This window comes from Nipponia nippon, unplaced genomic scaffold, assembly GCF_047370975.1.
Source record: "Nipponia nippon isolate SJK-2023a ecotype South Korea unplaced genomic scaffold, ASM4737097v1 scaffold_2, whole genome shotgun sequence".
Classification (NCBI taxonomy): Eukaryota; Metazoa; Chordata; class Aves; order Pelecaniformes; family Threskiornithidae; genus Nipponia; species Nipponia nippon.
In genome coordinates this window covers 2,542,194-2,569,690 of record NW_028262336.1, presented here as the reverse complement: position 1 = coordinate 2,569,690, position 27,497 = coordinate 2,542,194, and the positions used below count along the sequence as shown (strand labels likewise).

The 27,497-nt window shown below is 43.6% G+C and overlaps 1 protein-coding gene across 1 annotated transcript; it reads right to left on the bottom strand.

Annotated features, from left to right (window-relative positions):
- Positions 1–126: 126 nt before the first annotated feature.
- GDAP2 (ganglioside induced differentiation associated protein 2) lies at positions 127–27,409 on the bottom strand. The gene is made up of 14 exons (XM_087758104.1): positions 27,287–27,409; positions 25,412–25,658; positions 23,792–23,931; positions 19,468–19,621; positions 17,825–17,913; positions 15,390–15,466; positions 14,135–14,294; positions 12,277–12,427; positions 11,244–11,320; positions 9,797–9,873; positions 9,082–9,221; positions 8,435–8,489; positions 3,570–3,713; positions 127–2,658 (listed from the first exon to the last, which is right to left on the bottom strand). Exons 2-14 carry the CDS (start codon positions 25,585–25,587, stop codon positions 2,611–2,613), a joined length of 1,488 nt encoding a protein of 495 aa, XP_087614230.1. The 5' UTR covers positions 25,588–25,658; positions 27,287–27,409; the 3' UTR covers positions 127–2,610.
- Between the last annotated feature and the right edge of the window lie 88 nt (positions 27,410–27,497).

Here is a 27,497-nt window from a genome sequence, read left to right as displayed (position 1 = left end):
TGAACCAAATGCGGTTCCACTGGCTTAATGCGATTTTTTTGCATATTAGAATTAAACAATTAAACATTTTAATAGCAATGAATATCCTGAGGACTTCAGTGATTCCCGCCCCCCCCCCCCCCGGCATGTTACATTTAAAAGTCTCCATGAAAAAAACCCAAATTGGTAAACTGCCACAACTCCAGAGTCGCTGGAAAATGCAGGATTTTTGCAGCACAATGCAGGTCTGTCTTGCCACCGAGACTTGCGAGACTTCAGTAAAAAAATAAATAATAAATTTAAGCAAAGTCTTTCAAGGGAAAAATATGCACAATAAGATGCACAGTGCCAAGATCTCCTTTTTGCTTTGCAAATGCTCTAGAGGCAGATTCGCACTTCACTGAGCCAAGTCATTTCTTAAAATGACTGGACTAGGGTTTGAAAAACGTGCAGACTGAGTCCTAAGAAGAACTGTTTAGGCTTTATGACTCTGAGCCATCTGTGAGCTAAAGGGACAGAAACCATCTAAAAACTGTGCAGCTGAGAGTTTGGTTTTCACAACGTGCTCTGAATCACCTTTAATCTGCCTAGGAAGCGGAGACTGGCCATTCTGCAGCAGCCCCACTGAAAACGCCATGGGTGTGAAAACCAGCAGGTGCTTACCGGGGGTGGAGAGCTATACAAATCGTTAGAGAAGCATGGAAAATTCACTGCTGGCTATAAAAGTCGCTAGACAAGGGCAGCTGCAAACAGCTAGGTGACAAGAGGAGGCAGGGCCACGGGGTAGCCGCTCTCTGTAGACTGCTGCTATTTCCTTTTCGCAAAAGCCACCAAAGCGCTGAAAGCGTCACGCGTGAACTGACCGTAAGATGCAACGCTCCCAAATATTAACACTGAGGTGGTTTTCCATTCTGCCGCGGTTTCCAGCTTTTAGCAGCACCTTGGATCTGATAATGGAATCACATAAGGACCCCTGGGGGACACTTAAAAAGCAAAACCACTTGCTTTTTGTATGTTGGATAAGCATTACTGTTAAACGCCAGCCAAATGATTATCTTCATCTGTAACTGCCATACCAACAGGCTGAGGATACGTGGCGTATAAACACAACATTAAGCCAGGAGGCCAAGGTAGGAAAGAAAGGAAACTCAGTATAGCCCATCTTTCACTGCACTCAACTTCAAAAAGCCCAAACTCTCAGGCTGCAAACACAAATTGTGGCAGGCAAGTAGATGACCAAGACCAAGGGAGGATATTTTTCCTGTTTATCCCAACGGTTTACAGTACCTTTAAACAGAAGAGAGACATCTATTTCCAGTCAGGTCAATGGGTGTGAATAACCACCTTCTAGGATATCTCACAGTGACTTTTGCTTACGCTTAAAGAAGGTAGTTATTGCAGAAGCGGCAGAACAGGGAAAACTGAAGTTTGGTCACGAGAGAGTAGTAGATGCAAGTCAGGGCAGGAAAGCAGCTAGAATGAAAACATGAAAATCGTGCCATCGCTTTCACATTCAGTACTGTTGCGCCATTCTCTCTACCAGGGATTCCGTCCTTCTGTATTTAGGACTGCCATCGCTGATGATGTTTTACAAGGGAGCCTTCTCCCTCCTCTTTTAGCTTTCCATCAGCAGGCTGAAAAACTTTTCACGTCCGGTTCCGTAAGTACCGTGTGGCTCAGCTCTCTTACATATATTGTGTCTCTCAAAAACCAGGGAGCGTCAGCGTAACAGGAAATAAAAGGGACACTGGTTATGTCTCAAAACCAATCTCTGCCACCAGAGGTTGGGGCTGGAGTCACCATTTCCCCCTCCCCTCCATGCATACTTCAGGCAGATGGCATTCATTTATCATACAAACATCTGGCCATGTCAAAGGAGAACGTAAACAACTACAGTTAGAGAAAAGAAACCGCAAATGCTTTTCACTTTTATTCTTACTGGGAGGGCAGTGGCATCCTGACATGTCACATCATCCAATGATAACTGACAGGGACTTCATCAAGGCTCCTAGCTCACCTAGCATTTATGGTACTAAGCCTTGCAGGAATCTTGGCTTGGCTGTAGTGTTTTATTCAGCCTGCAGACATGGCATTCCCAATTCCAGATACTTTTGCTGGGTTAAGACCAAAGTAATCAGCACTAACAGAAAGGGAAAGTAATCCAACGTGAAACACAGAGACCAGATGATGAGCAACGTGTCAGGCTGGGACTGCACAATATTTGCACAGACCAGTCAGAAATAGGTATTGCAAACGGAGCTGGAAAATGGTAACAGTTAAAAACATGATCAAGTGCTTTTGCTGGATTTCCCAGAAAAGAGAAAGTCTGTTCAGAAATAAATGTAACAGCTTCAAAAAAAAAAAAAAAAAAAAGCCAAAATAAAATGCACCTAGTGATCTTTAAATCAACTTTTCCATTGGATAAATATATTTGAAATAGTTGTACAGTTCACAGTGGCATAAAGTTCTCTGATTGCTTGAGTGCTTGAAAATATCTCATCAGTAAAAAAATACCAGAGCTGGGGGAGGAAAACCCTCTCTCTGAAGTCTGTACATGGGCAAATGCACAGGTTTTGGCAGGCATCAGGTCATCGGATCCATGGGAAACCAGCAGCATCGCAGGACTGCAGATCACAAGTCAGGGGATGGAGGATAAGAAGAATAGTAAGGCCCATTTTCCTGCAAGGAGAACAGAATGAGCAGTTGAACAAATGTCTTCTCCAATACGCCTTGGTGCAATGGATGATGAGCAGAGGCACTCCTGGCTTTGTCTTCCGTGAGTACGGTGACTGCCACAATTCACCCAGGAGAGGACTGTGCTGGTAACCAGGCAAAAACAGGCCTTGGTTTTGCCTGTCTTAAGTAAAAAGCGCAGGTTAAAATTTTGCCATGAAGCCAAAGCTGCGACGCAAGGAAGCCGCAAATGCTAGCGTAGCCAGTGGCACAGTTCAAGACAAAGTGGCTTATGCAGCCGCACAGCTCTGGCTGTGTTACAGCACATCCTCTTTGGAATGATTTGGCCAATGCAAGCCATATTCATTCCACTATTTGGGTAGAGACCTGGGATGGAGAAGGCAGGAGGAAGAGGGACCAACACCAAAGGCAAGGCACCTTCCTACAGTTCCATTTTCCCAACTTTTTTTTTTTTTTTTTTCCTTCCTGCATGCTCGTTGATACATGGGGCAGGGAAGATGAAACACAGATAGCATGGGGTTTTTTTGCAGTCAGTGTAAGGTACATAGCAGGTATATAACATGAATTTTATCTTGTCCACCGGCTCTCAGTGTGTTATGTTACAGTCCTTGGCTGAGGAAAGGTAGTCTGCCTTTTATGCACATAGGAGACTGCTCTATTGGGAAAGGAGTCTGCTTCTTGGCCAAGTCCTCTGCTTGGACTGATGTAGAAAAAAAGTTTAAGAAAAGTGTTACTCACAGAAGAAAATGTAGACTCTCCAGGAACCCTCCCTTTCTTCTCCCCATTCTTAAGGTGTGGAAGTCAGCCCCTTTAAAGCTCTTGCAAAGCAGAATGGGACATGCACGAGAACTACACTTAGGAGCAAAGGCTGATGCTTGCCACATGAAGTCACTTACCCTGGCATCGTACTCGAGGACGAAAGGGGGGAGATCAATCTGTTCTGGGGGTATGGCTGTGAATAACTGCTGAAGGCTTTCCACATAGTGGATTTTGTCCTTTAGCCCTGAGACTGTAAAGGTTGTGAAAAACCATGCCGAGACCTGAAAATAAACCCCAACAAAACCAAATGAAAATGGTGCTGTTTCAAAACCTTCAAGTTCAACATAACACTCCATAGTTAAAAAGGCTTCGGTTAAACTTGAAACACTAAAGTCATGGCAATAACACAGCAAGGTTGGGAAGTGCCTGCCACTGACTGCTAGCAAGCGCTGTCTTGAGAGCTTTCAAGCCTCCACGCTCACTCCTCCCCAGTTCGAGGTCCCTTTCTACTGCACAGGAGTGACAGCTGTTCTGCTATTTGTCTTCAAAAAACCATCGGTATAGTGGCACATTTTCACTTCCAGTTTAGCCAGCTCAGAATATGACTTATTTGACTCTGTATCTGACAGAAGCCATTTCCAACCCTTTGCCTTCACGTTTTCACAGAAAAAGCAATTTGAGGGAGAGAGAGAGAGAGAGACTTTCAGCTGTTCAAAGCTCCTGCTGAAGTCTCCTCTCTGCTTTGGGTTGGCTGAGCGAACAAATGCATCCTTCTGTTTTACCACATTTCTTACCAAAGCCTTATCATCTTACTCTACAAGAATAAGCCTTATCAACTTATTCTACAAGACTTTAAGTATACACACCTCTTGTCTCTTTTGGATGCGAACAGGATAAGGAATTTTTGTTTTGCAAAGGCCAGTAAGGCACCATTGTGTAGACATGTTCTACACGTTATTAACATTCCTGTTTAGATTGACTGCACAAGCTTTTGCTTTTCAACCCACCTTCTCCAAAATTAAGCACTATATTGCTTTTTGTTTATTTCTTGTCTAGTCTTTTCCTGGCAGACTGAAGGGAAAGAAAAAACTTGTGAGAGCCAGACGTCCTGGGCAATCAGTGCTCGCTGACCCTGCTCGAGCCAGGGGGCTGGACCAGATCACCTCCAGAAGTCCCTGCCAACCTCAATCATTCCGTGATTCTCTTTGATAGTTGTACTTTGACTGCAGTACGTTAACAGAAAAGAAGCAACACCACAAGAAAAGCCTTGAGGAAAGTGGAAGCTTCAAATAAACTAAAACATTAGGTCAATACAAATGATCTGCCTGAGTACAACATTTAAAGAAAAAGTTGATGCCTAAAAACTGTCTTGGAATAACTAGGCTGCCTCCTCAAAACAGCGTATTTTCATGAGAAAGGAACAACGAAAAAGAGAAAAGGAGGTAAAGAACAGGACAGAACATTTAAGATGGGTGCATGATTTTAAGGGCAGAATTAGAGATTTATGTTAGCATAAAGCAGGGAAACAGACTATTACTGGCATCCACTTTTTACTACATTTTTCTAACAAGACCTCCTATGAGTGACACTGGATGACAGTTTAATGAATGAAAAATACCCTCTCAATCCTGTACCAAAGTAGCATGCATTCCGAGGCGTATTATGAATGACAATCATTAAAAATAATTGCTATGGATGTTTAATGTATAGAAGTCTAATAGGGAATATTTTTGCTGCCATCACGAAAACTGATACCGAGAAAAGTGGTTTTTATTTTTTCTCCCCTTCTCAGTATACAAGCCACTGCAGCTTGACACATCTTACCCAGTAACACGGAAAAAAGGTAGGGAGCCAGAAATGTCTCTAGAGAATTTTTCTATTATCTCCATTCTCAATAATCACAGGTTTTAGAAACAGTAATACGAGAGCAGCCATTTCCTTATCGGTGAGAGGACAGAGAACTTTAAATTAAACCAAATTCCGGTCAATGCACTGAAAGTAGAATAAGTTATACAAGAGCAGTCAAAAAAAGTTAAAAATCTAGTCATCTGCTGAAGTTTTCCTTCATTTCTCTTGTACTGCAGTTCTGAATCTGAATAAAAGGCTATCGAAGTCACTCTGCCAAGCTAGAAAACCACAGGGTTAAAGTATCAGATGTCTTTCCCTCAAAAAACCAGCACAACACAGATAAAGTGTGTGACCAATCTCTCAACTGGGTCATACCCCAAAGAGAAACTTAATAAAACCTGGGAAATTTTAGTACAGTTGGAAGCATCTTGTGTAAAAAAAAGCTGGAAGTGATTTGCAACAACCTTTATACTGGCAGCTGATCTCCAGAAACTGCTTTTATGACTGTTACAGCAAAACAAGACAAAAATCGTCCATGATAAAGATGAAGATTATGATGAGTATGAATATCTGATTTGAGTATTCAGGTATGTTTCAGTTTTGAAGTGTTCTTGATTCACTCACAGCCAAGTTACTAACTTTACGAAAGCAGAATTTCTCTGGTGGAGACTGTTTCAGGTCCAGCCCCTGACACTGCACTCCGAACACACCAAGCTCTGTAAGGCTTTGTCCGGGGAGCTCTCAGAAGGTGGGAGCCAAGAGGCTTCACACAAAAACGCCCCAAAGAGCCCTTTATTTATATATTGGCAACTATAGCAATAACAAGCAGAAGTACATTTACACGCAAGAGTACGAAGGAACTCGTGACAGCGCTTCAAGGGTACCTTAATCTAAGTCCTGGCGGTGAAGTGTTCACACTGCAAGAGTTGCTGCGAGCCTAAAAACCTGCTGTTGCCTACGATGCCGTTTCATCACAAGAACGGTTGCGTTTCAGCAGCACCACAAGAGAATCAAGTCCCTCACAGATCGCAAGGCGGCTCACGTCGAAGCATGAGTGTACAACAGCAGATTGTGCAGTGACACACCCTGCTTCAGTTACTCTGTGCTTTAGGATAACTGCTGAACCCTCCTCCTGGCATGCTGAAAACCATGTGTTCCAGATAGGCAATTATCCTCAGAATATACAGAATTTAAAAGTTTCACCTCTAGAAACCAAACAAAGAATCATCACTGGCACTATGAAGCATTTTCAGAACTATGTTTGTTTTCTAGGGGCACATGAGTTTCCAAAAGGCATGATGAAAAGCCTCTTGATCCCTTTTAGCTCAGAAATAAGCAATGTGACTAACAGATGGCAGACATCCACTGTGCCAGGATTCAATACCGCAGTAAAACAGGCCATTTATATCGAGATTTAAGAATGAGATACATGTACAAGCGCGATGGTCTGGGAAGCTGCAGGAACACACAAGCCTTCCTCCTACATTTGAGACACGGGCTATTTTCCACTGTTTCTAGGGAAGGAAGTCAATGCTCCAAGTAGGGAGATGAATGTGCCAAACATTTTTTTTTTTTTTATTTTTTTTTTTTTAAGAGATTTGAGGCTTCTGGGCTAGCAATCTTCCACAGGGACAACCACCCTGAAATAGCCAAAAAAGGAGGGGAGAGAAAAATCATTCCCTCTTAGCAGCCACCTTCTCCACCAGGACTTTCTGATGCATGTTCCCCATCGTGTTTCATAAGCTGATGGTCGCTGCAACAGCCAGCAGCAATCCCACTTGCCTTTCAGCTAGAGAAAAGGCTTGGCAGAAAGACGTGGACACACATCCTCTTCTGCCTCCAGCTGTGCTGCTAGCATAGGATACAAACCAACTCCATCTCCAGCAAGTCAGAGCGCACTATGCCTCTCACCCTCCCCTCTGCCCGCCAGCTATCCGCTTGCCCCACAGATCTGTCCAGTCCCGCCGCAGTTCCCAAAGGGACAGAGAACATGGCGATGGACTGGTGAACACGAGTCCTCATCTTCCAACAAAAGAAAATATTTCTCAACCAAACAGAAATGCATGGTAAGAGAGGAGGGGGAGAAAGTGCTGCTGGGAACCTAACGCACTAGTACTTCCTAGCTTCAGCTTTTCCACTCAACTTTGTGACCTTACTAATGTTCTATGCCAGCTCCTACATTTTCAGGAGCATCAGAGCTGGAAGCTCTAATTCTGGCACTCAGATCTGTACCCTGTGGGAATAATTAATATCCTGACAGAAACTGGAAGGTATGCTGCTGGGAAGACTCAGTCTCATCTACACAAATCCAAGGAAGCTCTAAGTCTCATGCTGCCCCATCTGTGCACACGAGAAGAAAGGACTCTTTGGAAATTTAGCAAAGAAATTCTTGCTGAACATGTGCAAACAGATATTTTTTTGCAGGCGTATAATTTTCTCAAATTTGATCAACGTCAGCAAAAAGCAGAATAAACACAGGGCTTAATCTGATGTGAACATGGAGGATCACATTTCTAACTGTTTTAATAAGACAAACAAAAATTTTAGGAAGGGCTGCTGCTGACAGTTCATCTGAAGTCCTCACACTGCTGCCATGCGAGTAGCGTGTACGAAGTACATAAGGGAGCGAGCTCCCTCTTCTGCTGCCCTGCACAGATCATCGTCAAGGATAATACCTTACTGCTTGACGGGTTCAGTTTTTCAGGGCAGCTCTGAAGTGATATGCAGCACACACGCAATACCTCTTGTGGGGAGAGAAAAGGTGGAACATCCAGGGAATGAACTACACAAAAAAGAATTCTAAGGGTTTTTGGACATGGCTTGTCATCTTGCCAACCAGACAGCAGGAAAAAGGACAAAATGTTTCTCTCTGAAAGAAGCGAGATCCAAAGCTTCCACCTCTCTCTGTTAAGAGCACATGCAAAACAAGGCACAGACAGTCGCACTGCATCGGGGTTCAGCTTATCACTAAGGCTGGAAGACCACAGCTAGATCAAAGATGGGGATGAATTTCTAGTTCTGACCGTGGATCCAGAAGATACTGCCTAATTTTGGAAGTCTTCTTCCATGTACCTCCATGTTCCTCATACTATAGTCTTACACGCTACCCCGCCAGCACCCAGAACATTCTTTTCTTTTGTACTATATACCTCACCTTTGAACGAAATGTTGGGTGGACAAAATACAGCGCCTTCAAGTTCCTCTTGTACCTGGTTTAAAGAAAGAAAAAACTCTTTAAAAGTGACTTCTAATTAAGCGCACCTACACAGCATAACAGTCAAAACACAGATCATTTTGCTTAAGTGCCTGTAATGTAATTTTACAAAATTAGATCTAATATAAAGGCAGATACCAGAAAAGTAAATGTAAAAGGGGGAAAAAAGCAGATTATTTTTCAGGTAAAGACATCATAGCCTGCAGTCTTTTATGTGGACAGTGAAAGTTATGTACAAATTATGACTACCAATGTTACCCAAGCCTCTTCCTTCACAACTAACAACATATTTTTAACACTGCCAGGCTCCAGAAGCTCCACCTCTGCACAGAGACAGACAATACACCCCATATGCCTCTCCAACAGCTCCCGAAGGGAGACTGCAGAGCACAGAACTTCTGGTGTGATAGATGGTTCCGAGAAGGAAAGAAAACGTATCTTCCTTCCTCTTGCCTTTGTTATTTATTTAGGTCTTTGTCCCAACAAAACTCTCTCACAAATAAATGGGAAACCAGATACAGGGAATGACAAACATTTGCATAGCACAGAGGAAGACCAGAAGGGGTTTTTTTCCTATCGACACTCACTTGGCATCAACAACATCATAGAGTTTCTTCAAGAAATTAGAGTCTAGTTGATTGTAATCATTTGTGAGCGTATGGAAGTACACCAGGACATATTCCTTCACTGCAATATGATCCATGACGTGAATGAAATACAGAAGAGCCTGAGACAGAAAGAAATGAAATTTATATTTGCAAAGAATTCTTTCACAGTGGCATTACATCTTAATATGCTTCCTTTAATTCATTCACAAATCAGGAATCATGAGGCTGGGTGGCATTATGTTTCAGCTACAAAAGCAAGGTGAACATTCCAAGTCTTCAACTTGACTGTAATAACTTCGATGTCTTTTTTGTCTAGCTGACCTCACAGATGGAGATAAATTCTTGCTGTTTCCATGAAAAACTAAGTTGACTCCTTACATTTCACTCTTCATGTCTCGGCAGTTATAGCAGCAGGGTAAGTCTCTTTCTTCTTGAGAAGAAAAAGGAGTCCATGTTAGGCCTGTTTTTCTAAAAATAGGCCAGTTCCTCCTTGAGAAAAGCCACCTCAACACACACAAAGCTTTATAACGGAATACATTTTTATCTGCCTGTAAAAATAGTTCCTCTTTAATCTTTTTTAAGTCTTCTGCAGATAATGTTTCTAGTATTAACACTGAATTACCCTTATAATCAGACTCTTACACCCTGAACATTCACATTCAACCCACACAACTCTAGTTTTACAAAGCCTTACCTTTTCCATGTCTATCAATGTTACGGGGATATTCCTTCCAACCACCACCATCACCGTGCGGCCACAGTTATCTACACCTACAAAAGAAAGAAAAATAAGTCTCTGAACTTCCCTCAGTCATGCCAGGTTTTGGGGTTGGTCCCCTTCAAACCAGGGAGAACCAGCCACAGCTCAGAATTTTCGCAGCGCATCTCGTTTCCATCTTTACAACAGAGGCCATACGCTTAGAGTTACTGTTCTCACCATACCAGTAGCTGATCCAAAAAAGGGTGCATCACATCTGAGAAACTTCAGTCTTAAGGACTGCAATTTTATGTTGCCCGTGTACTCCACATTTACCTAAATCTCAAGTATTAAAATCATTTTTATTTAAAAAAAAAAAATCTTCTCTTGCAGTTCTACCACCAAAGCAAACTTCTTCCTAGAAACCAAGCTCTGAAACCTAACACACAGATTCCCAGAGCATGCCTTACGGACCTCCTGCAGCCCACAGAGCCTTGTCTAAGGCAAAGGAGAGAATTTAAAATTACAGCTACTGAGTAGAAGGTATCACACAGCCTTCGTATTCGCACAAAGATCAAGGTAAGTATCTGGATTTTCAGGAGGCCAAAGATATCAGCCAAACTGCTGAACAGACTTTCTCTGCAAAAACACAGCTACGCTTTCCAGAGCCTGACTACTTGCCCGTTTCTGCCCGTCACGGCGCAGAGCAGCAATAACCCACTGGGACTATGACAAGTTTTTATGTCCGAGTACGATGCTACCTAAAGCGTAAAAATGAACTGAAGAGTACAGGCTCCCCATCTCTGCTTCCCAGGCTGCAAGGACCTCGCAGTTATTTTCTCCCACTGAACTCTCCGTTGGGTTGTTGAATCTTCCTAATCTCACCATCTACTGAACTGAAGGTTGCAAGATGTGCTGCCCAGGGCACTCAGCCATTAGTACTAGGAGACACATACAGAGCAGAGCAACACATACCTACCCTGAGGGAAATAAAGCAACCCATTTTGTTCGGGAAAGCTGTATTAAAAGTTGCTTTGGCAACTGCTATTCTCTGCACTAATCACCTGAAAGCAACATTCATTTCTTTCCAACAAAGGGTGGAGATAGTTCCTCTTCTGGTCTGCATTATTTCATACAGAGCACCTTATGCATTGGCTTAATCTACCAGTACTGATGGACATGTAAAGCTACAGACAATTCAGGATGTGCACGTATCCTCAGACCGTTAAAGCAGAGCAGTTTGGGAGTTTACCATGCAGTCTGTCAAAGCCAATCAAGAGAGGATTCCTGCTTTACTGCAGAGACGTTGCCTAGTTTTTGGCCAGGCTTCTAGCTTAATAACATGACTTTATTTATATACTCAAGTCCAAAGAAAATATTATATTTTTATTTTGTATTTTTACTTTCAGACAATATACATCAGTCATTGGTACACTGAACTTACCTGTCTGGTACAAGGCTTTGAGAGAAGCAATATCAGAGAGGTCTTCAGCTCTTGCCTGACACAGCCAGCGATTATAGCTAGAAAGTTAAAAACATCTGGTCAGACCTAATCCGCCTTTGGATTAGCATTAGAAGCCTGAAGAGGTGGTTGGGAAGGGAAGGACAAAACAAGCTCTTTCTGACTGAGCCCTCTCTCTAATGTCGTTGTTTTCTCACCTATGGAACAACTATCAAGTTGTTGAAGAAAGAAATGTTGGGGGGAGAAAAAAAAAAAAAAAAAAGATAGATTTGAGTGTCTCAGTTACATACCTAGTGATTTTCACTAGGGCGATGAATACGCACCAGCTAGTAACTATAGCGGCATTGCGTCTGGGCTGAAAGCATCTCAGAGGTTTTTTCCATTTAAATACCTCAGTGTTTATAAAATAGGAAAAAAAAAAAAAGAAAATTTATTTAAAAAGTCTAGGAGTTGAACACAACTATGTAGCAACCAGGGTCACATATGTTTGTGGGGTTTTTTTTCCCCCTTTGAATGGTGAACAACTTAGTGCCTCACCTGACAGAACAAGCCAAGCATCATGCCTCAAGAGGGCTCCAGTATGGAGCTGGCTTCTAAGAAAGCGATCATGCACATTAGGGTTAGCGGGGGTCAGGTGGGGGAGAGGAAAAAAGCCTCGGCATTCATTTAATTATCTTTCTCTTTTGAAAGACGGAAGAAAAATGTTTTGCTATCTGCCCAGAGCCTCAGGAGCAAGGTGCAGGTGACCCTACTACAAAAAGCGGTGACAAAACAGTGACATCTTGTGGCAAAGAGATCAGGCGGCCGGTCGGATGCACTGGGTATGCCAGCGGGCTGCTCATCACTGGCGTCCCTTTTCCTCCTGCTGCCCCTTCCCTTCTCCCTTCAGGCCAAAGAGGCTACCACAGCAATCCAGGGCGACACCAGGCTTTATGTGTATTTCCTTGCCAGAAGATTAGGCTTTACTGAAGAGCTAACTAATGCAAAACATTCACACGGACACGGAAATTCTCACTTCCTCTGATGCTGTTTTTGCAGTGCTGCCTCTGACAACTGTCCCTGAAGGATGAGGCGTCTCTGTTTATCAACATCTCCCTCCATGCGGGCAAAAGCATGGGAACCGATGAAAGACAGATCTGCCTCCAGACCCTCTTCATCTGAAGCATCTGCAGTAGAAACAAAGGTAGTGTAAAATGTTCAAGCTGCATACAAGACAGCAATGCTGCTGCCGAATTGCTGTGCACCTCAGTGAGGCAACCCAGTCGTCGTGCTACAAAGGAACACAAAACCCCACCATGTACGATGATGTGGCTCTGATATCTCACCAGTACCACTGACAGATTATGGCATGTGACTGATAACTACGGACTCCCTTAAAATGTTGGTTTGCCTGGAAACTAACTGGGCAAGTCCTAGTCATCAGCTTGTAACAAAGGGATAATGGTTGACTCTCAGAAAATAAGGTCTGGAGAGAGAGAGGCTTGGGCTTTACAGTTGTCCTACTTGTCATAGGGGGAAAAATAAGCATGCAGAAGGACAGATGCTGCAGGTTTACTCAGTTTAGAAGCTGTTCTGTAGGAAGGGCTCGCTTCTTTTTGTATCATTGACACTGCTCCAACAGATGCTGTAGAGCTGGTGGTAGCCTGAGTTCGAATGTTTTCATAGTATTGCTTACAACACGACTATGCGATGAAGTAGAAGAGCACAGGCTCGCTTGCTGGTGACAATACCAGAACGCTCCACTGAACTCGATGTCAGCAAGGAATATTGCTAAGGCTTCTAGCACGACCTCTCCGGGCAATCTGGATGGGAACCGAGTTTCCCAGTTTTAGTGCGACATGCTATAGTAGCAATGGGACAACAGCGCAGGATTCCGCTATACCCATTCGCTCCTACATAGGCAAAACCAGTTAATTTCACAAATTATCAGCTAGTGGTTGAATGCCTCACCCTGATCAGCCACAGCTGCAAATACCACTAACGAGCAGCTTGGACGGGGGCAAAAAAACCTGGGAGTCTGATCAACAGGAGCTGATACCAATGCGAACAGGAAAATTAAGTTGTCTGCATCCTCATTGCATAGTCAGCCTTATCCCAACTGGTCACGCAAAAGTAGAGAGCCTTCGAAACCCATTCCAAGTTATCTGCTTTTGATGGTTTAAGGCTTTGCCTGAAGAAGTGTAAAACTTTCACAGCACTGCTTAATAAATAAGGCAGAACATGCCAGCTATGCTCATTTATATATTAAATTGTTTTGCTACACCTCCTCAACCCTGACATCTAGGCAACCTCTTTACAGACAGACTTCTTTTCCCTAAGCTTTGACAGCCATTTCCCAAACACTGATCTCTGGGTTGATTAATTCCTCTGTCTCTTAGGGAGTTTCTGCTAGTTTTCATTAAGCATCTACTAGTTTGATGCACATGCTGTATCAACAGAATCTTGTCATTTGAGACAACATTTGCTAATATATAAGCAACATTTTACTAATATATAAGATAGCCATTAACAATGATAGTCTTTTTTAGTTAGGGGCTGCACAAGATTCTGCAAAAAAACTGCAAAGTTCCTTATCACCTTGGGAGAAAATTTGCAGAGGGAATGAGCTACCCTACCTCTCCCCACAAGAAAGAAAAAGACAGAACAACAGGTCTGCCACGTCCTCCAGCCACACCACTCTACACAACGAGGCAGAAAGCAGAAGTTACTGCGGTGGGGCACACGAAGCCAGCGAGGCAGCTTGATAACACTCTTCATCACAGCCTGCCTTGGGTGAGGTGGGAAGACATCTCTTGGCTTCCCATGTGCCTTTTCTGTTTTCCCAGTGACTTTCACACAGAGATACTTATTCCAAGGTTCAGTTAAGAACTCACCGTCCGGAACACCTGGCTTTTCAGTAATCCTGATCTGCCGCTCTGGTACTACAGGCTCCCCTTCTGCATTGCCAATATCTGCAGGGAGGTAAGGCAAGGATTGTATCTCTTCTTCCAAGGATCTTGGAAAATACAGAGGCAGCAACTTCTGGTAAGTGGCCTACAAATAAGAAAAATGCGTGAAGGTCTATCACGCATCCTTGCTCTTCGCTTAAGTAACACCTGCCCTTGCAGCAGGAATCTTCTCAGAGGTTTGGAGGCAAAGTACCACTTCCCTCAATGGCTTATTTTGGGCTGCTACCTGGCAATAAAGGCAGATAACGTTGATAAAGGTTAACTTTTTTTTTTTTTTTTTTTTTGCCACACTGGGAAATGACCTTGAGAGGACTCTGCTTTAACCGCAATGAACTCAGGCAGATTGCAGATACTTTAGCTGTGTAATGAAGTTACAATATGCATGGATGACAGACTTCAGCAAAGGCTGCTTATATTAAAATGTACCACTACACAGATCACCTTTAGCGACCTGACTGGGGAAAAAGAAAAAGCACCAACCAGCCAAGAGAAACCCTCCCCACATGGAGGAAAATAGTGAAAATCTCTACCGAACACTGTAGTACTTCATGTGTTCTCTCCAACTGATTAGCAGTTTTAGAACCCACAACAAGTTAGTTATTTTCCTCATCCAGATGCCACAGAACCTGAACACAATGTGGGTGTTCTGCCCAGGAACAGCCATTAGCGAGTCTGATATACAAGAGAAGTCAATGCTCAAACTTCTAGCATCTGTCTGAATACAGATCATTAAATGTCAAGCTTGTGATTTCAGCAAGCAATGTTTAAGATGTTTGTAGGTGATCTGTGGGCATGCTAAGCTGGCCTTTTTAAAGCACAAGGGAAGCAGAATTGTGTAAGGAGGAAATCTTGTATGAGGAATTTCCCTTCTGGCTGGCAGATACCATCCAGCACAACTGCGTGCTATAACCTCTAGTATTAGCTCCTCCTCATGGCTCAGGAACACGGAAGCCATGTAGAAGTGGAAAGATTTTGAAATGTCCATAGTGACTACTATGAGCATAAACAGTACTGGGAAAGATGCTATGCTAGTAGGAGACAGAAGGATGCTGTGGGACCAAAAGTCTACGTGATTTGAAGGGGAAATCCGAATCCAGCTCTGCAATGCAGGAGTTAGTACTGCTGCAGAGAAGATCAAACATGCCCATGAATTTTGGTGGAACGAACGTCAAGGAGATACCTCTTCAAGCTCGGAGACTGCAAACACCACCTTCTCCAGAGTCTCTCCATGAATCTCCAGAAACCTTCTAACTGTGCCTGCAAGGAAGAAGATTAAATGTAGTTAGGAAAACAGGAGGAGAAATTTACACATGACTACAAGTGAGGAAGTCAGAGTGCGGAATAGAGAGACACCTCTCTCTCCTCATACAAAATAGCTCCACAGGCTGTATGCAAGTGTGCGTTAAGTGGTAGTTTAACACACAAAATGGGTTGTTGGCCACATTGGAAGTTCCATCTCCACTCTCTCCTGCTTCTCACTTTAGAGAAGAATACACAAAGAGGAAAAGTCTCTCTCTGATTTTAGCTTACTAGGTATTTCTCAGTCTGTGGAATGTGATTCCATGGCCCTGCAAGATCAAGCCAAATCCTTCCTTTAGAGAGTCCTGTGCAAACTGCCAAAACCAGATATTCCTAAAACCAGTTATTGCACCCCAAGTTATCAGGAAAGCATGATAAGCAAGCCATAGCAGAAGCTGGTACAAGACAGAGTCAGCCACACAAAAACTCTGGGGTCAGCTATGCCACAGAGGCATATAAAAACTATATTTGTAAATCATAAGAGAAATTATTTCCTTTTTTTGGACTCCCCCAAAGCTTTAGCATAATCCAGGGACACAGTGAAGCTCCTAAACATTTGCAGCTGGGGGGGCGGGGAGGGAGTTTAGTAATCAAGCTCCCAGACGTGTCCTTGTACAGATGAGGTCCTTGAGCTGCAACAACCTTGACACGTCAGGATTTCCAAGTGCTTTCCTGTCAGACTGCCAAGAGAGAGTGTCCAAACAAATAGGTTGGTCTAGCAGTATTTCACTAGAGTAGCATATAGCCCTACAGAGACAACAGAAGAGAGCAATACAGGAAAGAAGTCTACTCTACAGAGAATACACTGGTGAGAGTTCTTCAAGAAACAGCAGTTCAGAGGAAAAAAACAAGAGCTATTTTCAAATACTTCCTGTACAGAAATTCACGTGTAATCGGGTTGACCTGCAACACTACAGGACAAAGGCAGTTGTGCGGTTCCACAGCGAACAGTTTCTGAACCTGTGGGAGCAGATATTTTCAGATGTCTCACTCAACAGGCAGATAGCAGAGAAAACAATGGATAAATCTGGGTTTCCCCAGCATTAGCTGGGGAATCTAAGAAAGATTTCTCCAGTCAGCTTGCACAGCAAGAGGAAAACCCACTCCTTCCATCTGCAACAACTTTCCTACTGTGCAGGAGTACCGTGCAGGAAGGTCCAGGGACTGGGTGGTGGAAAGCAGACTGGAACAGGCCAATAGAAATAAAAAAGTCAAAAGTGAAAAGGGAAAAGTAAGAACTAGGCAAGTATATAATATTCTTGTCTGAGCACTTTTCTATTCTCCAAGTATAACGTAGGAATTTTTCTGATTGGTTTTTAGTAACTTTTTTTTTCCCCCCTCTTTAATATAGTTTCCTCTTGAACACAAACAAGTTTGAAAACTTTTAGCATCTACAATGCCTTTTGGTAAGATGTTCCATAAAACAAATAGTGTAAGCATAAAGAACGATTTCCCCTTGTTTGTTCTGAACCTGATTCATACTAACATTGTTTGAAGGTTCTCATTTTGGGAGACACTGAACAGCTGATTCCTATTCACCATTACGATACCGCTCATGAGTTTACAGACATCTGTCACACTCCCTTCAAGTTCTGTGTATTCTAGTCTGAAAAAGACTTTAGCTTCCTTAGCTATTTCTTGCTTTTCCCCATTCTTGTTGACCTCCTCAACTTCTACTATATTCTTTTTGAATGTGCAGCTTTAAAGGGTGGACGAAACACAGATTTATAGCATAACATTCTTAATTTTCTCGTGTCTTCCTTAGCTTGCTGTTTTGAACTCCAGTGAGCTGTTGTTTTCATGGAACTATTATAATCCCAAGATTTTGCTCCCAAGGATTAGAGCATCATTTTACATGTGAAGACAGAAGCATATAAGGGTGGGTCAGTGGGGGAAGAATATCACTTTACATTTGGATATACTGATGACACTAAAATGGCAGATGAAATTTACTCTGTTGCTTGAGGTCCGTCTACAGCTATTCACAGTAAGGCCTCATCTTTGCTATTCTGAACAATTTTCTCTTACCGGCAAACTCTCTCACCTCATTGTTCAGTATCTTTTCCAGGTTATTAATGAATATATTGAAGACTACAACTTCCAGCACAGATTCTCATGTATCTTTACTGATGACTGCTCAGAGAAAGGATCCTCCATTTCCTGATCAACCATGGAAGAAGGCCTTGCCTTTTTACAGCCTCTAACAAACTACAGTCCCCTAAAAATAAGGTTGCCCCATACCAACAGCAGTCTGTCAGAGGTAAGCGATCTGCTGAATACTGCCATCCAGTTTAAGTCACTTTCCAACAAACTTACGCAGTGCTATGTGGGTTGCATCCTCCAAGGGGTAGCATCTTTTCAGAGAGTTAATGACACAAAATCCTACGGAGCACATTGCCTGTTCCCTGAAATCCAAAAAAAGAAAACCAAATGAATAGAAGGTCAGATGAGAACAAATGTCTGTCAGTACAGCAGATAACACCAGTATGTTTTTTCCTGCCTCTGTGCAGCAGCAACCCCCTTTCAGGTTTATGCAGAAGGATTCTTTCCTGGCAAGATGCATACATACCATCATTAAGCAGAGAAGGAGGGAACCATTAATGATCCCACACTGTTTCCTCTTGTGTTTGTTCTCAGATTTTTCCTTCTACCTCAGCTACGTTGTTCCTGCAATTTCTCATATCCTGAATGAAGTTCTTCCCTCAAGCTCCCTGCAATCCTTTCCAAAATACTTTCCTTCCTGTATAGGACTGACAGTGAGGAGAAGGAGGGGAAAAGAAGGTGCTCTTTATTGCAGACATTCTCCTGTTCCTCCACCTGACCTATCACTTGGTTTGTTAGAGGTCGGGACACAGAGGTGGCTTATTCAATCCTCGGTATGATTAGACAATCACTGGCCGGGAGTGATACATACTTTAAGATCAGTAAAATGCTTCCAGCAGAGAGCCACAATTTTAGAAGAGTAAAGCAAAGGTGTCGCCAACAGTCATCAGAGGAGTCCAAGCAAGCTCAGAGCTGGTAGACAATTTCCTAGGTGTCACGAGTTACTCTAGAGAACAGGCTGACTGAAAGGCACTCAGAATTCACTAAGCAGAATTATTACAATTTTTAATTGTTTTCAACGTGTTTCAATCCAGACCTGACTTTACTTGTTACTTCTGAGGCAGAACAAAACTGGCACATTCTAGAAACCTTAGCTGTAATCTTGATTATGAAACAGTTACTATTGCACTGTAACACACACTCCAGACTTGGAAGAACTGATCTTCCCAACCCCAAGAAATTATTGAGTACATTTTCTGACATTGCTCTCGTTCAGGTATTTTTGTGACTGCTACCATTACAACAGCCATCACAGGAGAAGAACAGAATACAGGAAAGAACACAGAAAAATAGAAAGAAAACACAACTGTTAGCTAAGAGGAAGTAGAAAATACCACAGATGAAAGAGGAAAAACTACAAACCCATCTGCAGCAACTGTGAATTTAGAAATAACCTTGCACCCTGACTCAATGTTAGATGGCTGTTGTACAAAGGCAGAGAGGCCAGATATATGAACTGACACGGCAGTCAGATCTACCCGTGGGTATGTTCCTGTGGCTGCAGAGACACATGAAGCTGCTGCTTGAGCAAGCTCATTTAAAGCTTTTTGCAGCACGAGACCCAACGCAATTATCAGTGCTGCTTTTCCTCAGAGTAAATGAATGCTGCACAGCTCTAGCTACACTGTTTCAGGACTTGAACCAGCTCAGATCTCTCTGCACATCTTATCTAGACAGCAACACCGATAACAAAAGGTACGAAGTATACCACGAAGCCACTAATGTTCTCATATCCTTAACCAAATACAGTATACGTGAGAAGACGTTCACAGCCATTTGGCCTCTGTGCAGACCCCAGTATCTAGAACAGATGTGCCACAGATGGAAAACCCTCACGTAACTTGTTGTGTGCTTACTTTGCGAGCTGCAGGACATTGCGGTAACAGCTGTATAGAGAACTCTCGGCTGCTGTGCGATACCGGCTTTTGTATTTGGGTCCCACTGTGTGAATGATGAAACGTGCAGCCAAATTAAATCCTTTGGTGAGTTTAGCCTCGCCTGTCCTGCACCCTGAAAAAAAAAAAAGCAAACACAAGGATAAATGCCAATGTTGTGATAAGAAAGCCAGACGCATTCAAGCCCTTGGCCTCCTCCAGAGTCAGGCAACTCCATATATAGAAGTCAGTGTTTTAGACATAAAATATTAAGGATAGCATTCTATCTCATAACAGCTGCCTAGTATCACCTAGCCAGGTTGAGGTGGCGAGAGCTATGCTCATTCCTCTCAATTTTAAGACTATGCATATAAGGACAAACCAGAAATTGCTAGAAATGCTGTCTTAATTGCAGTGCTTACTATGCTACACACAAAGCCAAAGGCAGAAATGATTTAACAATGTGCAGAGAACTGATGCACAAATACGCTACACAACCAGCAATAAAAAGTCCTTCCGAATTTAACTTGGTTTGGGGAGATTGCTTTTTGGATAAAAGGACTGCAAGTCTCCTTAATCAAACCCACCAGCTGTTGGCAAAGCTATTAGAAATAAATAGATCAAGCACTTGCTTCATCTAGGCTCCCAGAACAAGGTAGCTTGCTTTGTTTTGGAAGTTTCTTCATGTCCACAGGGCAGAAGTGTGATTCTCATGGAGATCATGCTTTCTTGACAGACTAGGCGTCTAGTCTCAAGGCAAGGAAGTTCAAGCAACACATTTAATCGTGCCGTTCACAGCACCCTCCAGTTACATGCTCTAGGAGCATTTACTGCATCCTAGCATACTTCACATCTTTACCTCTTTTTTGTTTTGACTGCTCTTTCGCTATCCCCTGCAAGTTACTCACACTCAATTCCCGTAATTTTTCGCAAGGGAAATCAGTTTGTCAGAACCCTCGATGACATCCATAAACCTCTCTATTCCCTTCAGTTTGTCAATACATTTCTGATAATGAAAAATCCAGGAACGGCTACTGTGTTTGAAGTCTGTTTTTGCTTTGGCACCTGGAAGAAAAGTCTGCTAACTCTCCCCTTCTTCACCCAAATCTAGTCCATTCCTGTTCTGGACAGCTGAAGAAGTACTTCTAGTCTTTCTCTTTCCCTACCCTCAAAGACAAGCATTTCCCACCTTCTTCATTCTGCTTGTACAGCTGCACTTCAGCTTTCTGATCTGGCTGAAAACTAATATTTTCACTGGATTTGCTTTCAACCTGACCTTATAGGTTGCCAGTGCCCACGAAAAGGAACTAGGTGTGAACAAGAGGCTGTGCCCACCCTTCTGGCAGCAGCACCGCAGTAGCTCGGCTTAAGTCAAGCTGCCCAGTGAACGGGAGCGATCACCTCTCCCGCTCCACTCTCCTTGCGGTGCTCAGGCAGGCTATCAGCATGCACGAAAGCATATCTCACGGCAAGAGACATTCCAGGTTGAGAATCTCTCTTACTCAAAACTTTAGGCATGTCTTTTTAATGGCAACACCACGTTGCCTTTAAGCCAACATCTTGTAAACTTTTTGATCCAATAAATCACATCATTAGCTTCTATGGAGCTCCACCTCCTTTCTTCTGGGTTAATCAGAAGGAATGTAAGAGCATACTAAAACTAAGCATAGTCTCCTGACTTGCTGCACATCCTCTAAGACACCTCAGCTCAAGAGAAGAATTAAATAAGCACAATATGGAAAAAGCAGAAGCTAAAACCAAAACACTTAATATATCAGATATCAAGTTACTATGCTTCCTCCATGGCCCATCCAAGTCACCCAACATGAAAAGAGCAAGCAAAGGCCTGAAGGAAAAACTGTCTTGTGAAAAAGAATGAAGGAAGTTCGACTGAGGTATAGTTGCGAATTCAGTAGGGAAACTAACAAATTCGGACAACCAGATGTAGCATCAGTAATCTCTAATCACACTTAGTACTTCCCAATGCCTTCTGCCTGGAGATCTCCACAAAATTTATAAAAGTAAAATGAGCAGCAAGTATTATTCCTACGTTAAGATACAGGGTGAGGTGAGCTAGTAGAGTGAGCCGCAGAGGTCAAGGTCTGTGGCAAAACGGGGAACAAAGTCAAGATCTTATTTTTTTATCCGATGAGATTTCAAACATTCCAACAGCTTCCCTCCAAGTTTAAAACGGAAAGTCTGAATCCTCCATATAAAGCGTGCAGCAGAGAAAAAGTCTCACTGGAGTTGGAAGACTACTATGCATTGCTGTTACAGAAGGTCTTTACTAGACTGCATGTATGTGTTGATAGGCAGGCATGTATCAACAGCACTTCATCTGCAAGCGTGGAGCCTTGGCTGCAGTATTTCTGTGTTAATCAAAACTACAGACTGTTCCAAGGAACGCAGCAGTCGGCTGAGCCTTAAAGAAAGCACATGCCTTTGAAAGGTCAGCACGTCAGATGCTGTAAGGTCGTGATTTTTCTTGGAATCTACGAAATATGAATATATACCAAGCAGTAGGAATAAAGCAGGAGAGAACTAACTGAAAATCACCACTGCACCCATTTTACAGCTTTAGAGCAAAGACCATACATTTTCACTTCTCCCCAAGAACATTCCCCTATAAAAAAAGTTCAGTTAAATGGGAAAGAGTGCAAAAAGGAGGCAGAAGTGACAAAAGAATGATAAACTAATTTATCAACTAAGCTCGCTTCCACTTGTGCTACCATGACAAACACATTAAAGGTGCACAAAAGCCAAGCTGTAACCCAGCCTCTCTCTCCTCCCCCACGCAACACACCAGTAGAGTGTCACAGAAGAACTGATTTCTGAAAAGCTCTCGTCACAAGATTAAAAGGAAACTGCCATGTATAGGGAGTCGTGAACCTGCAGAATGCATTACAGAGAGAAGACATCAGTGTCATCACAGGGGCGGAGGATGCAAAACTAGATACAACTCAGCATGGTAAAGGGGAATTTAAGAAGCTAAGCCCAACTTTTACAAATAACTCCCTATGGAGCTGACAGATCTCAAATTTTAAGGACTCCTTGAAGTGTTGTCCCTCTCTTCCCACCTCACAGCGCACACAAGAAACTCAAGTTTATTTTAGAAGAGTTCTGGTGAACATAGCAGGGTCCTAACTATTCTGTAATATCTGCTGTATTTTAACAGTTGTTTCCACCCGAAGGACACACTGACTTTTCTCTCTCCTATGAAACGGTTACTCTTCCTCCTGTTTTACTTCCAGGTTACTCACAAAAAGCAAGCTGAATCAGCAAAACATGATTTTATAAAACCAGAGGATGTCTATTCAATTGTAGTTTAAGCTACTGAGAGTTTGTATTAAAAATATTACGGCTCTTCTATCTGTTTTGTTACTACACGATAAGGAGATAGGAGCTGTTACCCAAGAGAGTAAGCAATACTACTCAGGGATCGGTTGGGTCTCAAAATTAGGCTCAGTACCATAGTTACTAAAAACATGACTTCTTAACTGCAAACTGTATCAGACGTCTGTATAACCTTGGATAACTATGAACCGTTTGTTCCTCACACACAAAATAAGGAAAGTCTTCATCTAACAGGGATGGGAAATAAAGCTGAGCATTTGTAAATGTCATTATCAGCCATAAACCCTGTCAATAAAGAATTGAGGTAAAGCAAATCTCAGCCATTTCCAGCATAGCCTTCTATTAGGGACGGTCTTGTAACTTTCTAATAAAACCTTTTCTTCTGCAGAAGAGGCAAATGAAGCGAACACTTTAAATAGTCACTAAGACTTTATTTAGACATGCAGCGCTTTAGCAATCCATCCGTTATTGCCATAGTTTCCTGAAAGACTGTGTGTGTATATTAACAGCCTGAAAGAGAATACATGAAGTGTATATTAGAACCCACGTAATTTCTGCAACGGTGAACTTCAGTTCCTGTCTTCCACAGTGTACACACACCAAACAGGGTAAGAGCAAAATCTGAATATGTACACGACTGGCCCCTCGAGCAAAAGCTCTGATAAGCTGACTACTCTAATTGGCTTCGGATAACAACGGGAATCAGTGTATCACAAAGTAAGGGCTCAGCAACTCAAACGTCTGCCACAGATTTGCAACGATCTGTTACCTGAATGGCAAAAAGAGATTAGATTGGCATGTGTTTCCTCCGTTTATTTCACATTAACACCAGAGGGTGGGGGGTGGGGGCGAAGCTATACCATGATTTTAGTTTAAAGCTCCAAATCCTGATGCTTTGTACTATGCAAGGACAGTAGATGTCAATAAGATAAAAGCGCCTCCAGCCACTTACCTTTGAGCTTCTGGAGTTCATCCCTCAGGTCAGGCCCAGCATGCATGAATATACTTTCAGATACTGGATTCTTATCAGTGAGAGACTCATTACTGGTATTTACTATGGCTGTGCAATTCAATAATGCTACATCTCCTTTCCTGAGGAAACAAGGAAACAGTTTATTGCAGGCTAAATGTAAGATTAAGCAGGATTAAGTGCTGACAAGCACGGAAGTGCCAAGTTAAAGGAAAAGCATTAACCATACCCAAGTGCCCAGGTAGCGTAGCGTACCCTGACATGCTCACCATGCAGAATCATCCTTTGCCTCTAACTGATGAAGAAAGATCGCATGCAACCCGTCATTTCCTTAAAAACTCCCAGCCTCAACAGTAACTTAGTGACGTATGTAGAAAAGGCAGCGTTGTAATTGTACGTAGGGCAGTTTAACTAGCAGAACACGCGAAGCAGCGTGCTAAACTGATGGAGTGTAACGTGTTCCAAAAAAACATATATTCTCTCTTGGAGATAAGAGGACAGTCCTTGCGGTATATTGCTTTCAAAACTTCAACAGTTTTTTCAATGTACTTTTTTCGGTTTGCATACACACTATTCGGGCACCTTACTGCTGCTGCTGCTCTTCCTCCGACCACTGAGGATCTAGAGCGACACTGCAGCTAGGCAAGCTTGCACCGCTTTTGTTCTGAAATTGTGAACCCGCAATTTGATCCTGTTCATTCTGCTGTTCGAGGATCAGACATGCAGAAGATAAAGCAGAGACGCACAAGAGACAATGGAGTAGCAAACTCTGACCTGCTTTTTGTCACAGCAGCAGCCATTAGAGATTTTGGGATCAAAGAGCATAGGAAGGGAAATAAAGATTCCCACGCACAGGGAGAGATTCAAATGACAGTTCAAATTGCAGACATTTATTACACCCAAGCCCAAGTCATAAGAGATGTTTAACCTTTTACTTTTCTCTTTCTGTACTTAATCAGGTTCAGGAAATCCAAGAACAGTCCCATTTCCTGCATGTATGAACCAGAAAGAGGTTCAGGCTGATCCCTGAATCTGCATCCCTGAGAAATCCTTCTCTCTTCATATTAACAAAGAGTGAACTCATCTAGAGAGCAGGTTCAAGTATCTGAGTTACAGGAAAGAAAAACTGATGGAGTAAGTTCATCTCAGCACACCGTACTTTATCAATCGATTTTGGTAGAAAACCATGGAGACAGAACACAGAATGGAGAGAGAAAGGCAGGGGGAAGAGCCCAAAGCAAGCCACAAGAACCACATGAAAGAAAGAAAAATACTGATCGAAACCAGAAAAGTGAAAGCAGAATAAAGCCAGAAAAGAAAGAAAAAAAGCTAGTAGACAGCAAGTACATTTTTTAAAAATTTAAAAAACTGTACCAAAGTACCCGATTAGGTTTTGATCTAAGCATACAGTATGACAGTAGGAAGCACAGCTCCAGTCTGCTGCATCAAGGAATGCCCATGAACATGCAATTTATAGCCTACGGTGGAGCAAATCTCAGACTTGAAGGCTTTATTCTATAGCAGCGATTGTTATATGAGGCAATGGATCCTGCAGTCAATGGAGAAGCGATGACAAACACACCAGAGCCATATGGAACTTACCATAAGATTATTTTTGCATTGATGTCTTTCCTGTATGGAAAAGGTGATCTAACATCAGCTTGAGCTTTTTCAACAGGATTCTGGTGAGAGTCCAGCTGCTTAGCCTCATAGGCATCAGTCCAGCCTGGCAGACTGTCAACATCCACAAACTGCGAAGGAGCACCCAAGGGATCCATGGAATGGAAACAACAACTCCTTTCCTCCGCTAACTTGTCACACTCCAATTCTCACTGGAGTCTTCCAGGTGCTTTAAAGGAAGAAAATCAAACCAGGTCACCAGGTGCTTGCTAAAAGTAATTCCTGTGGAGCCAGACCTTTCACAAGACTGCAATGCAATTACAGCTAGCAGAAAACAGAAAAACAGATTTCCAACTCAACCACTCTCCGTTTTGTTATCTGTATGCAAAAAGGCAATGCAAATACTTGCAGTAAGACAAACCTCTTCCAATAGTTCAAGATGAAAACACCTTTACTATTAAATTGGTCCAACTGGCTTGTGATCTTGCACTTTGAAAATGCTGAACACAAATTCCCAAGCACAGAAAGGACCTTAGTCTTTCTGAAAATTACTATTTCTTTATCTAAACAAAAAGCACATTTGTAGCAGGGTATGTATAATCTATCCCTTCAGATATTTTGGTCTAGCCCTGGGTCATACTTGGCGGGGGGGGGGGGGGGAAGGAAAGACCAAAAGACAATACACCATCCCCCAAACCACCACAGCCCCCCAAAACCCTAAACACAAAAAATCCCTTACAAACCAACCAATGAAAACATCCTCCCTCCCCCCAAATCATACAACCCTTGCAGTTCAGTGAATTCCGAGGCACTGCTAATAAGACTTACAGTTACTTGGTTCTTACAGGCACAAAACCCCTTCACCCAAATCGGTTTTGCAAGAAAGAGAGCAAAGTTGTACATTTGAGCGCTGGCCCAATGAACCTGCAGTCTGAACTCTGCCATCTGGCTATTTTTTTTTTTTTTTTAGAAGGCTGGGATGATACTGGTTGTTAGATTAAGACTCAAACTAGCCGAAACACACTGTTCAATTGCCAGCACCTAACGCCTAGGCTACTACATTTTTCTTGTAGCTACTAAACCATACTAGCGAACTGAGCTAGCACAAACACACTCACATAGGTACCTGCCGTTTGCCACATACACACCTACGATTTAACCTTTTTCATAGGTGCATAATAGATAATAATTTTTAAAAGATAGCATTCACAAGCGGTAACTCTGAAATGTGAATTATGAAGTATATTCGTTAGCGAGGGAAAAAAAAACCCAAAACCCAAGCATCCAAACTCAAACTGAGGGGTAATACAGGCTGACACTGGGACAAAGATGGCCACAAGAGCATCTAAACGAGGATTTTGCCGTGAAGAGCTGGGAGACGGGCGACAAACAAGGAGGCACGGGCAGCCGGCGTGGCTCCAACCGAGCGCTCATCTACAACGGTGCCTTCCCCGCGACCGACAGCCAAAGCCGGGCCCGGGCGGGCGGGCCGGGGGCGGACAGAAGAAAAGGGCCGCACAGGAGCCCCGCCGGACCCTCCCCCGCCATTTGCCGCCCGGGGGCCTCCCGCGGCAGCGGCGGCCCTGCGGGATAGCGGCACAAAGCGGTGCCGGCGGGACTGGCGGCTCCCAAAGCCCCCGGGCGCGGTGCCGTGCTCCTGCCCGGCTGAAGGGCGCTGCCTCTCCCGCCTCCTACAACCCGCCGCCCGCACCCGGGCTGCCGGCGACCCGCACCGCCGGGGGGGGCGAGGCCGGCGAGCGCTCAGCGGCTCCCCACCCCCCGCCCCGCTCCGTTCCACCCGGCCCCTGTCAGCGCGGAACCGGCGGCAGCAGCAACGGCAGCCTCTCCGCAACTCACGGGCAGGCCGCGCCGCCGCCAGCCCCGCCCGCCCGCAGGGTCTCGGCCGGCGCCGCTTCGGCGACATCACCCAGAACGGCGGGGCCGCCGCCGGGCGCTTCCGCTTCCGGGGGTAGCCCCGCCCCCGCCCCGCCCCGCCCCGCCCCCGGGCTGCCCCCCGCCGGCTTCACCGCCTCGCTTCCGGCGAGGGCTGTCCCCGCCCACTCCGACG